Raw genomic sequence first — 16084 nt, forward strand, 5'->3', positions numbered from 1 at the left:
CACTACCAAATGACTTGTTTTCAATACTATTGTGATTTCACAAGACCAATCATCTGTATCCTAACTAGAGGCAGGAGAAAACTTCAGAGATGAATAGGCCACGCCTGTGAGTATTTTCATTCCTGAAAATCAAACTGAATGAGAAAAAAACAATAACTGGGAAACAATGGGAAAATGGGGAACTTGCAAAACTCACCTTCATGTCTACAGAAGTATTCTGGTGAATAGCAACATTTCTTGGGTTTTTAGCCAGTGCTAAATGAAAAGCTTCCCACAGGGGATATTTAACATTTTGGAGCCGTGATCTTGCTGCTTCTGCAACCTGCAGACCCGCTGTTGAATAAAGGATCATAAGAAAAAGGATCATAGGAGAGTCAGGAAAAATAACCTTTTTGCTTTAATGAAATTAAAACATGTCCAAAAGTATGTTCACTTCAGCAAGATCCACAAAACTTCAATACCTCCTGGATAATCAGCCAGCAGTGAGACAAGATCCTTATGTTCCAAAACAGAGATTTCACTTAAAGTTGCGGCAGCAATTGTAGCATTTCTTGGCATCTTGAAAACAAGATTGACCTAGACAAGCGCATTAAAATATGCATTTGTGTTTGGTTAGGGTGCTGAGCAATGAGTTAATTTTAATCATTCAAAACAATCCCACTGTCCTCCAGTGATCCTGCTTGATGCTCCCATATGCTGCATTTCATGTCCTTAAGATGGAACTGACAGGTAAGCTACGCTGGTCAATTGGATGCAATGGACTTATAGCAGTGCTATGGAGGTTTATAATGTAAACAAAAACACTGATTTCAATAGCTACTACTAGTGTGTGTGTGCGTGTCTTGTGAACATAGCCTAATGGTCACAAGGCAACAAAAAGATTCAGATGGTGCAGTACTAGACCTAAAATGTACAATTCAAGTGCATCCCTTATATCAAACTTCTTACTTCTCCAATTAGTGATCCTGGCAGTAATGAAGCAATTTTGTCTTCATTTTCCCCAAATACCTGCAAAAGAAAGCATATAATGTCTTACACCTGAAAGGTAGATATTGTACCATTTACATGAATGCATTCCAAGTGAATTAAGATAAAATGTACCTCCACTAGTCCATTTTCAACGTAGAATGCATTCTGATTGACTTGTCCCATTTGTACCAAAATTTGACCAGGGCTGTATGTGGATGTGCTTACTTTCGCACTCACTGCTCTCATCAAGCCGTCATTTAAGTCATCAAATATGGTAGCCTGACATAAACAGGTTAAAATGAGATCTGTTTGTTTTAACAGCCAAAAAAACAACAAACAACTAAAAAGCAAACAAGAACCAAACACTGACCTTTTTAAACATTGGTATGTGGGTTTCAGTAGAAACTGCTGAATGTAAAGTATACGGTAGGTCTCTGGCCCATAATCCAACTGCAGCATTGCCCTTCCGGTATAACCACAAATAATAGTAGTACTTGTATGTCCACGTTTGAACTTCCTGAGGCAATCCCATATGTGTCTTAAAATAAATATTGATATAATGAGGGGGGAAAACAGTTAAGATGTGATCAAGAAATTTATTTTTTTTACTCTATGGGGAGAAACGTAGCAAATTTGTTACTGTACCATGTGGATACGAATTGCATCCATTCGACTGTAGAATTTTCCACGCTCAGAATCCAAGTTGCTTATAGTAGAACTCATTCCTGTCATAATGACTCCACTGAATGCAAAGAGCCCAAGAATCATTGTGATAACGGCATAATACGTCTCCTCACTTCTAACGGCAAAAATGTCACCAAACCTTGACAAAAAAAAGGGAAAAAAGGATGAGTTACCAAAATCAGAAGCATGAAGAACGTAATTTATTAGCAAGAAGCAGCACTCTTTTTATGTCCGTTGTTTCAGATCAGCGGAAAAAGAGGGGGACTTTTTTTTGGACATTTGGATTTTCATAGAAATACTAACGCGCCAGAAATAAAAGCCCATTGAAAATTAATGGGGTTTTATTTCTGTTGCGTTAAAATGTCCATAGCACCAAAGCACCAAAACGAGGCATGGAAATCTACAGGGTATATTGACGAGTGAAGTGTGGGTCACCAGATCAACAAATAAAAACAGCTGACAGCAAAGCATTAAGGCAGTGATTAAGACAAAGAGTCCTAAGTATTGAACATTGACATGTTATGTTGAAAGTACCGCATTTCAACTGATTTGATGTGACCCGAGTTTCTTCCTTTTTTTCCCCTGAAGAAAATTGTGATTTTATTACAATATTCTAATAATGTTAATTCCCCAATTCGTGTTTTTTTTAGCTGGAAGGCCAAAATATGTTAAAATAAACAAATGGATGATTGGAATAGTTCAAAATTAAAGCCCATTGGGAAACTCCAACTCCCATTGTCATTGTGACACAGCACTCCACAGCACAGAAGTGAACACTGCACACTGCACACAACAAAATTGCATTTATGCCTCACCCGTGCAAGGGGGCAGCCCTCAGTGGCGCCCCATGGGGAGCAGTGCGGTGGGACGGTACCATGCTCAGGGTACCTCAGTCATGGAGGAGGATGGGGGAGAGCACTGGTTGATTACTCCCCCCACCAACCTGGCGGGTCGGGAGTCGAACCGGCAACCTCTGGGATGCAAGTCTGACGCCCTAACCGCTCACCCATGACTGCCCTGTGGGCAATGAATCTATAATCCATGACAGTTTAACATTATTGATGGAATTATGGAAATAAATCACCTTTTTCATGATATTCCAATAAATTGGCCTGGAGCTGTATGTGTGATCATGCTTTCCTACATTTTACTCACCCAACAGCACTCAATGTCATTGCAGACCAGTAAATAGAATAGCCAAAAAGCGTCATATCTGACACTCCGGACAAATTGGTTGAAACTGTGGAAAGAAAGCAATGGCACACACACATTCGTAGCATCAAGACAACTATAGAAATACTGTCCTACATTGAAGTACCTGTGTAACTGAAAAAGAAACAAGTTGCACGGCATCTAGCACAAACTATCCACGCATTAAGTTCAGGAACTACTGTAACTAAATATTATAAACTCCAATTAAAAAGGCAAGGTTTGACAAATACACTACAAACCACCAGTGAGGGCACTACATGATAAAATAATAATGATAATCGTTATCAATAACCATACCCTTAGATATTGGATCCTAAATCCAAGATGTCGCTGGGCATCTCGGCACACACTGTTTCATTTAGCGGTTACCGAGACAGCCCTAGTTACAACACCTTTGGCCTTAATTACAACACTCCCTTTTGGGTCTATCAGCGGGCTTTGGGGCTATTTTACTTCAGCTTGACCTCCTTTACTCAGGGAGAAGGGAATTGTGAACCGTTCCAAATACCAGTCCCTGGACCAGACTCCTTGTCCAAAAAGACTTAAATGCTGTAATAAAAGCCAAAGGTATTGGGGGCGCTGTGGCGCAGTGCGTTAAGCCCCCTGCATTTGGGCTTACTTTGCCCAAGGGGACCCCGGTTCGAGTCCGGCCGGGGTCATTTCCCAACCCTGCCCCATCTCTCTCTCCCAGTCATTTCCTGTCTACTCTCACACTATCCTATAATAATAAAGGCCGAAAAGCCCCCAAAAATACTTTAAAAAACAAACAAAGGTACTGCAACAAATGTTTTGCTCCTGTTTAAAATAATACGGCCCTAGCCATTTAAAAGCATTACCTTCTGGTATCAACTGCAGCCAGTTGAAATCTTGTGAACAGAATCTTGGCTGGGCAACATGAGCCCCTGTGCATACTGTTTGGAACCTATAGTAGAGAGTCAACCATAAGTAGAAACGTACACTCACTGTATTGTTTTCTAGCACTTATTAAAAAAATGAGTATCAATGTCAGCTACAAATTAATATACTTCGCAAAAAACACTTATAAAGGGAGCATACCTCCGGGTCCTATATTCCCCGGTCTTTGTATGGGACCGTGGAACTTAGGGCCTTTTTTTCTAAAAAAGGGTTCTATGTTCCCTGCATTGTATCTAACCCTTCCCAAAACCATCCCTAAACTTAACCTGTCAGTAATGCAACGTTTCTGAGTTTTCAAGTTGTGCCCTTATCAAAACCATCCCTAAACCTAACCTGTCAGTAATGCAAGGTTTGTAAATTATAAATTTGTGCCCTTACCAAAACTACCCTAAACCTAACCTATCACAGGTGCAACAACAACCTGCACTTTCCATGCGGCAGCCGTGTACTTGGAAGCAGCGGGGAACATAGAACCCTTTTTTGAAAAAAGGGTCCTAAGTTTCCCGGTTGCGGGGAACATAAGACCCGGGGAACATAGGGATGACCCTGTTATAAATCGCCTCTGTATAGCACAGAAGATGTGCACCCACAGGAGAGGAGAACCACAATTAAGCACTAGAACACCATTGGCAGCCCATCTTAAGTTTTAAGGGAACCGATAAGTTCCAAAAATACACAAAGTATCAAAATATACACAAAGTAATGAAAATGTTGAGTAAACCACACACACACACACACACACACACACACACACACACACACACACACACACACACACACACACACACACACACTTATCTCAGTATAGGCAGGCCATAGTATAAGCATAGACCATTTTCTTAGTATCTCTATGTACATGTATGTGAAAAAAAATCCTTGTGTAATACAATGAATACTACCAATGGCAGGCTTGTGAAATAGTGTGCATGTTCAGGTTGATTTCAGCCACATATCTATGTCCTTCCTGAAGATATTTGCAACTATCATTTTTATGCCTATATACTATAGATACAAAGGCAAAGTGGGAGGAATTGTTTACACCAGTGTTTCCCAACCTTTTTTGAGCCAGGGCACACTTTTTCCCTTCAAAAAATCTCGCGGCACACCACCAACCAAAAATGATGAAATAATGAAAACAAATTATAGTAGCCGCCTAACAATATAGTCATTCTTATAAAAGTGTCTTGAATAGCAATCAAATAAACACAAAAATGTATTTTTTTTAATCATCTTTTAAATTTCCTCTTTCAAATAAAAAGTGCACTTTGTCCCTTCTTAAGGAAGCTATAAACTTCAAAGTAGGCCTAGGCTTACTATTTACAAATTGTTATTCCAAAAGCATTCTATTTGCAGGAATGTAGAAAATAATGCTTATTCTGACAGTAGCAATGTTATTTAGGAAATATTTCACTGTTACATTCAAGATTCAAGATTCTTTTAATAGTCCCGAAGGAAATTTGTCTTGGACATACATAGCTGCCACATACACACATTATGAATATGCATGTTTAATATCAATCTCTGTTCAATGTAGGGATGGGATATCGGTATCGGTGTATCGGTATCGGGTTCAGATATCAACATATTTTCAGAGATCGGATCGGATCGGGATTTTCCCAAAGTATCGGAATTTTCCCAGGACTGATATTGAGCCAGGTGTAATGTTAATTTGAAGTCATAACACTTGCATATTAGTTTTTAGGATGGGATTGTTACTTTTTTACTTGATACTTTTACTTATGAATTCGTTTCCTGTTCTTTTGACTTCCTTTTCTGACCAAATAGTCATCTTGAGCCTACCTCTAGTTGAAATTCATGCATATATAGGTTTTGGTATTGGATCGGAGTAGTATCGGTATCGGCAGATATCCAAATTTAGATATCGGGATCGGATCGGAAGTGAAAAAATGTGTATCGGTGCATCCCTAGTTCAATGCCTTGCAAAATAGAACGCTTTCTCTAATTGCGTCTCCATCCACAAAACGCACATTGGCCAGGAGTTGCGCATGTCCACTAATATCAGCCTCGTCAAGTTGCAACGCAAATTTCTCACGGATACGGATCTTTTCCAAAACCACACTTTCGATGTCAGCAGACATGTCATCAATGTCTGGAAATTGTGTTATTTGAGAGTGGGACTTTGGCTATTTCTTTAACCGCTTAAGGTCCAAGCATCTCATTTACAATGGCTTTGCAGGCAGGTAATATTAGCGTCTCTGCCACTTTGTGACTTTTTTGATTTAGCTACAAGTTCAGCTACGTGGTAGCTAGCTTTAAGGTTCTCTCGTTTACCTTTTTCCCTCATAAATGTTGCTTGGTTCTCTGTTTGCTTACGCAGGCCAACGAAATAGTCTGCACTCTTGTTTTGTGAAGGGTGTTTCGTTTACATACCAAGCACAATGGAATCGGTGCCGTTGCATCCCACGTACCGGTAGTCCTAAATCCAAATGAAATGCAACTCTCTTTGTATTGACTCGAGCTCACGGCACGGCACGGCCTTGTTTGACAGCTAGGCCTACTACAAAGCTACCTGATGCCACCTAGTGATAAGGAATTATTACATGATTTGGACGCCAGTCAACAGCAGACACTACATAATGACATATAGGCATTATTTGCTGATAATAATGAATTCTTTTTTTTTTTCTTTTTCTTTTTTTGAAAACAAGAATTTTCCACGGCACACCTGACGATCTCTCACGGCACACTAGTTGGGAAACACTGGTTTACACTACAACGGGCAGCATTTTTAGTTTGCAGTAAATTAGTTTGCAGTAAAAGTTGAGATCGTGAGACAAAATCTTGGTGGGACTGTTAAAATTTGAAAAAAACTCCCGCACACTGACCATATCGCTGTTTTTGATTTAATGAATGACGTTTCGGTACAAGACCTTCATCAGGCAATCAGATTGCCTGATGAAGGTCTTGTACCGAAACTTTTTTGTATTTGTATTTGTTTTAGTTGTATGCTGAGTGACCCATGGCGTGCAATGTCAAGTCAGCTTTATTGTTTATCGTTTTTTCATATGCACATGCCATACAAGGAAAATTAAATTGTGTTTCTCTCTCCATCCCAAGCAAATACATTAACATATACACAGGACTGATATTCACAAGATATACAAGTACGTACATTAAAGTACAGGGCAGGACCAATAACAGTGCAGCAAATAAGACAATATCGCAACTTGTAAATCTATAATATTTTACCTGTAATAAGAAATATTGAAGCTTTTAATCTAACACTTACCATAAGGATGCACACAGCTGGATGCAAACAGTCATTATACAGAAAGAATTAAGGGCGACCACATGTATTTTGTTGGTATCTGGTTCCTTTGCAAAAAAGGCTGTGTGCAACAGAAATATTAGTTATAGCATACTGTATTATAGAATTTTATCAATTATTTGATTGAACGCCATGGAACTTACCAATTATATCGAACAATCTTAACAACCTCAGGCAGCGATTCAAACTCATGTAATGTAATGGTGGATAGACATATTTCAACGCTTCCAAGGGAATGACACTGGTCACATCAACAATAAACCAAGTGTGAATATATCTTCTCCGGATCAGTGCTGTATCTGTGACCACTACACCATTTTTCTCATATCCAATGTAGAAACATGTGATGATGTATATAACATAACTTATATCAAGGCAGTAGGTCACAGTATTGACTATTTCCAACGTGTCATTGAAGAATGTCTGTTTAAAAACAACATAATACTGTGTAAATATGCATTACTGTAAATAGGACATACTTTAAAGGCTTATATCTAGAAATGTAAACAACAATTACAGAATCTGTTGGCATAGGTCAGGAAATGTTGGCTAATCTATCTGGACAGGAGTCAATATTTGTGTACAACACCACTGTGCAGCTGAACCCCAAGAAAAAAATGTATGGCTGGCCACAAGAAAATAAAACAATCAAAAAAATGAAAGGGTGGAAAGCCACTTACCCGAAACATTGTTATGGAAAAAGTCAATAACTGTGTTAGAACAATGAACAGGTTCCATCGCCTCACAAGATTTGTTTTTGGAGAAAGGCCTGAGGTGGTTGTTCGTGGACCAAGCTCATTGAGAGGACCAACATGTATGTCATACAAATACTCAAACCCCATCTTTTATTGTGTCTGAAAAACACTAAAATGCAAATGAAAAAGTATATTAACTGCCAAAACACACACACACACACACACACACACACACACACACACACACACACACACACACACACACACACACAAGGCCTACCACTTGCATTAGTAACACAACCAAATATTCAATATCAAGATACCTGATAAGTCGTTTGCATTGACTAAATGCAAGAAAAAGTAGCAGCCAATCATACAGGGCTAATCTCTATACAAGACAAAGGAAATCTGTTTCTGCACGATATTAGTAAATGTGGTTAAAGGTAGCTTATGTGTAACGTTGCACTATGAAGGCAGTCAGAGAAGACGGGTGACATTTATGGACACCTGCATAGTGTTGCGTGGGCATTTAAGAGTGAGAGGGGATTCTGATATTCTGAATTCTGGTAGTATCACACACGGCAAGACTTGTAAGCCTTTTTAAGTTTGCAGAAAATACGACCAGAAGTCATGTAGGGCACAAATGCAGCACAACTAAACAATGATAGCAAAAATAAAAAAACAGGTAGACTAGCTGACAGCAGTGGAAGCATCGTGGAATCAATAGGGCGGAAATGAATGCCCATCCCAGCTAAATGCAACCTATATTACCCATTGACAGCCCTTTGGCCATCTTCAACACGGCAGAGACTAGACCCACGGTGTCGCTCAAAAAATAAGACTAGGCTAGACTAGACACCGTTCTTATGTTGAGTTGTGATAAATCTGTGACTCGATTTTCCCATTGCAAGGCTACCACTAATGCAGTGATTCTCAAAGTGTGGTCCGCGACAGAGCTCAGGTGGTCAGCGAGGAGATTTCTACTTTTCCAAGACAAGCTAGCAGTTGGCTATATTTGTAACTTTACTACAAAGCTAAACATCTGTCGTGTTATTTCTTACCACAATAAGACATGCTTGTAATGTGAATAAAAAGTCAGTGATCTGCATCAAAGTTAGCAGTGTCAAATTAGCACTCGCCAACTGTGACAGGTGGTCCCTGAACATTTATTGGGGGGAACAAAGTGGTCCTCGGTCTGAAAAAGTTTAAGAAACACTGCACTAACGGAAAGAAATGGTGGGACTTCAGGGCCTAATTTAATTTGAGATCATACATTTCCTGATCAACATTTTATGCCGTCAAATTTTTACATTTAGTGTGGGCTAATCAGTCAAAACGGGCGACAAAACTGTGAGTATGATGTGAAATTTCGGAATGGGTGAAGGTCTGTGGTGCTTCAGTTTACCCATGCTACCTATACTGGGTTTCAACTTCAACCTCAACTAGATATGATTGTTAATATAATACAATTTTGTCGGTTTAACATTTTAAGGAAAATAACATCAATGGTTATATCTAAACACAACATAGTGGGAGAGATTAAAGTCCAATTTTAGCAAGTCGACAAAAAGACCTTTGGGTTAAGCTAAGACACGTTAGCTTCGTTCATAACAAGGGGCACTTGTTCAATTGTCCTTAAAAACAATACACAAAACAGCAGATTTCGTGTAACGCAACTCACCACCACATTAGGTCACAATGGCATCGTTTGTATTTTTTTGTTTAGCCTTTCACGGAGTAGGTTTAATTCCGATCGGCCGCTGAGAAAGACAAGTCCCGCCAACTGACTTTCCAACGTTTTTCCTACCTCAGAACTACTGTGTGTGTGGTGTGCACGAGACGACGTTTTGGAACGGAACAGCCAGCAGATGTTGATGATGGACAGACACGACACAGCCACTTTGACTTTGCATCCAAGTTCTCTGCACAAACGCCAACGCCAACCCGACTGGCAAAAAGGTAGAAGAAAATATTGTTTCCGGGTACGATTGGTAAGCCAAATATGTCCCTTTGTTACGATGTCCACAGACTGATGTGGGCTGTTGTGGTGCCTTTATGATAATAAACTTAATTTTCACAGACTCAAAGTCCAGATAAGAATATAGCCTTGAGTGCATCTATAATAAGTCACCTTGATCTCATCTTCATCTTTGCTCTCCTGTAGCTACACCAAAAATGAGCTATAAAGGCCTAGTTCTGAAAAGATATTTGGACTTAATTCATACATAATTTTCGTGTCAGCATTGCTTGAGCACAGCTTGCAATATATCATCATCATCATCATCATCATCATCATCATCATCACATGATAAGGGCAGCGGGTTGTTGGTTCAGAGGGTTGTTGGTTCAAATCTCACCCTTACCTCTCCCTACCTGTACACCCATCAATGGCTGAATTGCCCTTGAGCAAGACACCTAACCCCACATTGCTCCAGGGACTTATAACCAGCATTTAACAACTAGCATTCCTAAGAATAGCCTATATGACCCAAGTATTTTGCTTTAGTTCCACTTGTCGGCTCACTGTCATTTTTATAAAAGAAAGTGTCGTTTTTATCCTCCTTAGTCCTGGCAATCACTACGGGAGACTTTTGTGAGTTGTATTTGATGTCATACTCTATACCAGGGGTGGGGAACCTTTTTCATTCGAGGGGCCACTTCAAATTCCTCCAAGGGCCGTAAAAGTCCTCCGAGGGCTGTATTACTAACACAAACCAGATTTCCCCCTGTGCTTTAGGCCAACATTGAAGACAGCCACCTTTAAAACAGATCCCACCTTCCCTGGGTCCCCTGAATATAACTTAATTGTATTGAAATTTGAATTTCTAAGATTCCTTTACAAAATACTTCATATTTCATGTAAAGCTGCATAACTTTAACATTACATCGGGGCCGGATAAAACGGCCCTCGAGATACAGGTTCCCCACCCCTGCTCTATACCATACTCTGAGCAGCTGCTGGAGACTAGCACTAGGCCTATAGGGAGACAGGACAACCAAGTCGTCTGCATACAATAGATGATCAACAACCGTATCCCCAACCATACATCCAGTCTTTCATTCTTTTAATTTCCTGGATAGATCATCCATATAGAGATTAAAAAGAAAAGGGGAGGGAAGCACCTTGCCTGACGCAATTGGTTACCAAGAACTGGCGTGAAGATGCTTCGCCTGACCTGCATGGTTGGATGGGAATAGCATTGCTGTAAAATACATACAGTGAGTCCAATATGTATTTGATCCCTTGCTGATTTTGCCCGTTTGCCCACTAATAAAGACATGATCAGTCTATAAATTTATGATAATATGTATTCAAACATGGAGAGACAGAATATCAAAAAGAAATTCCAGAAAATAACTTAAAATAATATATTTTAATTTATTTGTATTTAATTTAGGCTAATAAGTATTTGACCCCTCTAGCTAAAGAAGATAAAGTGCTTTGTGGCAAAGCCCTAGTTTTCTAACACTGAGGTTAGATGCTTCTTTTAGTTAATGACAATGTTTGCGCATATAGTAGAAACTATTTTTGCCCATTTTTCTTTGCACATTATCTCTAAAACATTCATGGTTTGTGGCTGTAGCTTGGCAAATGGGAGGTTCAGTTCTCTCCATAGAATTACTATAGGGTTAATATTTGGAGACTGTCTAGGGCACTTCACGACTTTAATATGCTTCTTATTGAGCCACTCCTTCGTTGCTTTGACTGTATGTTGTGTATTATTGTCATGTTGGGAGATCCAAAAATGGCCCACCCTTCAGTGTAGTGGTGGAGGGAAGGACGTTTGCACTCAGGATTGCACATTACATCTTCCCTCCATCCATTCATTGATGATGTGAAGTTGTCCTGTGCCTTGGCCAGACAAACACCCTCAAACCATAATGATACCACTTTCATGCATGATGGTGATGAGGGTGTTCTTGGGATCATAGACAGCAGTACTCTTTCTCAAAACACATTGAATTGTGATAATGCCAAACAGCTTGATTTTGGTTTCATCTGACTACAGCACCTCCTTATCATATTCTAAACCAGTCTGATGTCCGTTGGCAAACCTCAAGTGGGACTGCGCAGGTTCCTTCTGAAGTAGAGGTACCATGTGTGCACTACAGGATTTTAAACCTCTGTGGCATAGTTTTCTCAGTGATTTTGGTCCCAGTAGCTTTGATATCATTGCCTAGTTCATCCCGTACAGCTCTAGGGTGATTTATTTCTGTTCTCATGATTATCAAATCCCTACAAAAGGTCAAATCTTGTATAGAACCCCAGACAGGCTGATGGATAGTCATTTTGTATTCCTCACATTTTGGAAGAAATGCATCAACAGCTGGGCCATTATACCCAGTCTCATTCTTGTGGCTTTGCAGCCCATTTAATCTTTGTTCAGGTCTAAAATCGTGTCCTTGATATCATTTGACCACTCTTTGGTCTTTCCCATGCTGGTGAGGTTGGAGTGTGACTGATTCACTCATACTATGGACTGATTCTGCCGATTCAATGTGTCTTTTATGCATGTTAGTATGTACAGGTGTCTTTAATTCAAATGACAAGTTGATCGGAAGTGCCCATCTGGTCTGTGGGCCCGGAACTGTAATCAGTTGGCAGGGGATCAAATACTTATTTTGCTCGATGAAATGGAAATAAATTAATATATATTCTCTTCAGTTAATTTCTGGATTTTCTTTTTGATATTCTGTCTCTCCATATTAGAATACATATTATCATAACATTTATTGACTGATCATGTCTTTGTTAGTAGGCAAACCAACAAAATCAGCAAGGGATCAAATACATATTGGACTCACTGTATATCATCAATTAGGCCTATAAATTAACCTCTTGTTCATATAATTATAAAACAATTTTCCATGATTGACACAGTGAAATGCCCTAGATGCATCTAAAAAACACAATAAATATTGTTGAGTTCTTCTTCTTATAGTTTGTAGAGTATGGCGTGCTCTTATCCAGATAGTTTGTTGGTTTCTTGGGTTCGGGTGCTCTGTAGTCCAAAGTATTGTGCATACAGGTTCAAGAATGAGAATAAATTCTCTGACTAAGGCACTTCTATTTAAAATGTCTTTATTAATTTGACAAGTCCTACGTGGACATATTAAAAACAAGGCCCACACGTAGCTGCATGAGTGCCTTCTTCAGGGTAGTAACGATGAGTTGAGTAAAATGATTCATACTTCACCCACCCAATGCAAAGGAGTGTGCTCAAGTTCAGTCTCCTAAGGGGGCATTGTCCCCTCCTTCATCTTCTCTTTCTGTGGCATTTGGTGACGACTTTCACAAGATGTGCGCTACCGCCATCTACAGTGACAAGGGAACTCCATTTATTCTCTCTCAACCTAAAGCCTCCAAAGGTCTCCCAACAGCAGGGATCCTAAAGGGGTGTTCACATGACATCACATAGATCCATGGAATCAGTGGTGTAGTCTACTTTTATATGGTGGGTATACTGTATATTTGAATATTTTTTGAAGTGGGTGCTGTATATATTTGTGCTATTGAAAACAATGGATCAATCAATTTTAAGTGGGTATACTGAAATCCCTGAAATGTAGAAGTAGGTATACACCGTATACCCGCGCTCTACGTAGACTACACCACTGCATGGAATACATGGGCTTGAATCATCTTAGGCCACGTTTGAAATGGGTGAAATCGCTGTCCTTCCAGTTGGCTAACTCGACATGGAGTCATCAAGTGTGATTCCACACGAAAAATTGCTTTATTTCCACCTTTGGGTTTGACACCATGTCACCATGTCACACAAAGCGTCTTCATCGCAGCAGGACTGAATTTGGTCAAGTCGAACACGAAGAAGTTAGAAAAACCATCATGTAACATTTCCAGCCCTGAATGCACTGCTGTCTATCAATGTATACAGTCCTTGCGCAATGTCAAGCGTGCCTAGTGTCACTGATGACCTTTGGCCTCTCAAGGTCAGCAGAGGTCATATCCAACTTCCCTCCACATCTTAAAATAGTCATCATGGTATGTACTTACTGTGCTAAGAGATGTCGTGCTTTCATCACAGAGTGCACAATATATGCAGATATTGTGCACTTTGTGATGAAAGGTTAACTGCAGTGCTAGAATGTTTACACGTTTTTTTCCCAATAAATCAAGAAAACATATATTCATTTATGCAGTATTTCAAGTTGAATGTCTTTTCATGTATGCATGTATTATATATTTCTGTGTAATGAATTCGATAGAATCAGAACCGTTTTAATGTCCAATTCATGCAGAAATAGAAATTCCAAAGGATTCACATACTTTTCTTACCACTATAACTCAACTATAATTCAACTGACTACCCTCAGGCATTGTGGAATTATATGTATATTTTTTGTCAACTGAAATCACTGGTTAGAAAATCGCCTTGTCATCCATCATTCATTCCTTTTCCTTGCTTTGACCCTCTGTCTATCTGTGTAATGCTCCTGGGACATGGTCTTGGACTCAAAAGGTTGAAGGTTGAGGGTTTAAATCTTCTTGCACCAGTAGGTCTAATGTGGGTGGTCTAAAGTTGGATCCTGCGTAGTTCAGACCCTGTCTCCTGACTGACATGTTACAAAGGGAAGTACAGTAAAATCTGAGCTGCTAGCTAAGTCAGTGGCATATACTGTATGTATGAGAATTTAGTGGCGTGCATTGACATTGCCCTCATGATTCAATTCGATTACGATTCGGAAGGTAACGATTTGATTTATATTGAATCAGTACGATTCCACGATGCATTGCAATGCATTCCATTTCTACTGAAAGCAAGGACAAATTTTTCATCAGCCATGAGGCAATACAAGCAGTCAGATACAGAACAACATTTCATTGGCTGTTGCGTGTATCAGTCCTGCAGCTTTCAATGCTTTGAAGTGCTTTAGTAGAAATAAAGTAATTGAAGTAACTGAAACTTGCAAAATATTCCAAATCGATTATGGCATTTGCAGAATCGAATATTGAATTGTCCTGCCCCGCATTGCAATGCATTGCCGAATCGATTATTGTTGACATCAATAGAGTTTACGACACCTAACTCAGATGCCACCCAAAGGTCTGGGACGCTTCAAGTTTCAAGAGGTTTATTGTCATTAACATACCAGGAAATGAAATTGTGTGCAACAGCAACACTGTGTAGTTGTCAAGTAGCCTGGTACTTATGTAGTGAAAGTGATCCACCTAATAAATGCATAAATAATAAGTTGTATGTGATGTGATAAGTTATGTGTAAAACTTAAAATAATTTCCCTTATCTCCAGGTCCATGTCCAGATACCCAGCCCCCCATCTCCACAGGTAATGGTTTTCTGCTTTTTCCCCCATATATAATTCAATACATTATCACAGACAGTGCTGTAACTCTTGTCACAGGTCTAGTTTGTATTGGCAATGCTAATGGCAAAATTACCTTGCCCTATATACATATGTAGGAGACTATCAAACCAGAGTTCCAAAACCTTGTGGATAAGACAGCACATTGTCCTGTCAGACACCTCATGAATGGAATCTGCAGACATTTGGCACGTTTAAGTTACATGACATTTTTAATTCCGAATCAACTCCATTTAATACTTAATATACTTACTTACTAACATAATACTTAAATACTTAATTCTGCTTTGAAGGTGTCATGTAAACACCTCTTAATTCGGAATCAAAGGGAAGATTAAAGTAAACTCCACAGAACTATTTAATTCGGAATTAATTATTCAGAATTAAAAACGCTATGTCAAAGTAGTGATTGTGATGCATCTAGGAACTGCCATGCCCCTTTAAAGGATTACTAGCAGAGTTCAGAATGGGATGGAATTCAATGGTGGCCGTCTTATCCGGCCCCCGATATAATTTTAATGTTGTGCAGTTTCACATGAAATATGACGTTTTGCAAATATATCTTTGAAATTACATTTGCAATACAATAAATACATTAATTAATATTTTCAGGGGGCCTAGTGAGGGTGGGGTCTGTTGTCAAGGTGGCCACCTTCAATATAGGCAGGAACGTGCAGGGGGAAATCCTTGTTTGTGTCTATAGTGCAGCCCTTGGAGGACTTTATAAAATCTAAAGTGGCCCCTCTCATGAAAAAGCTTTCCCAACCCTGATTTAGACACTGGAACTGATCCCACGTTGTTGCATTGGTGACACGTCGAATGGGTTATCTTGGTTACTACTATATTGAAAATCGTTGGCACTAGCACCCCTGGTGGAGAGAAAGAGAGCGAGCGAGAAAGTGAGTGAGTGAGTGAGACACAGGGCAACATCACAGGGTCAAGTGAGATACCTAAGAATGGAATTTCCATGGAACAT

General features: G+C 39.5%; 1 protein-coding gene across 2 annotated transcripts in view; it reads right to left on the reverse strand.

Moving 5' to 3' along the window:
- The window catches only part of LOC134452536 (uncharacterized), an 86067-nt gene extending 78294 nt beyond the window's left edge, over positions 1 to 7773 (reverse strand). Inside the window, exons 1-11 of one of the 2 annotated variants that reach the window (XM_063202985.1) lie at positions 7750 to 7773; positions 7213 to 7492; positions 7031 to 7130; positions 3702 to 3787; positions 2809 to 2893; positions 1615 to 1792; positions 1340 to 1507; positions 1102 to 1248; positions 949 to 1008; positions 462 to 576; positions 197 to 333 (exon numbers count right to left, since the gene is read on the reverse strand). In XM_063202985.1, coding sequence (XP_063059055.1) covers positions 197 to 333; positions 462 to 576; positions 949 to 1008; positions 1102 to 1248; positions 1340 to 1507; positions 1615 to 1792; positions 2809 to 2893; positions 3702 to 3787; positions 7031 to 7130; positions 7213 to 7492; positions 7750 to 7758 — 1365 coding nt within the window. In that variant the 5' untranslated portion in view covers positions 7759 to 7773. Of the gene's footprint in view, positions 1 to 196; positions 334 to 461; positions 577 to 948; positions 1009 to 1101; positions 1249 to 1339; positions 1508 to 1614; positions 1793 to 2808; positions 2894 to 3701; positions 3788 to 5768; positions 6199 to 7030; positions 7131 to 7212; positions 7493 to 7749 lie in introns of those variants that run through there. The other variant, XM_063202986.1, reaches the window with a different exon arrangement.
- Positions 7774 to 16084: the final 8311 nt, after the last annotated feature.

The sequence above is a fragment of the Engraulis encrasicolus genome, chromosome 7 (assembly GCF_034702125.1).
Source record: "Engraulis encrasicolus isolate BLACKSEA-1 chromosome 7, IST_EnEncr_1.0, whole genome shotgun sequence".
Lineage (NCBI taxonomy): Eukaryota > Metazoa > Chordata > Actinopteri > Clupeiformes > Engraulidae > Engraulis > Engraulis encrasicolus.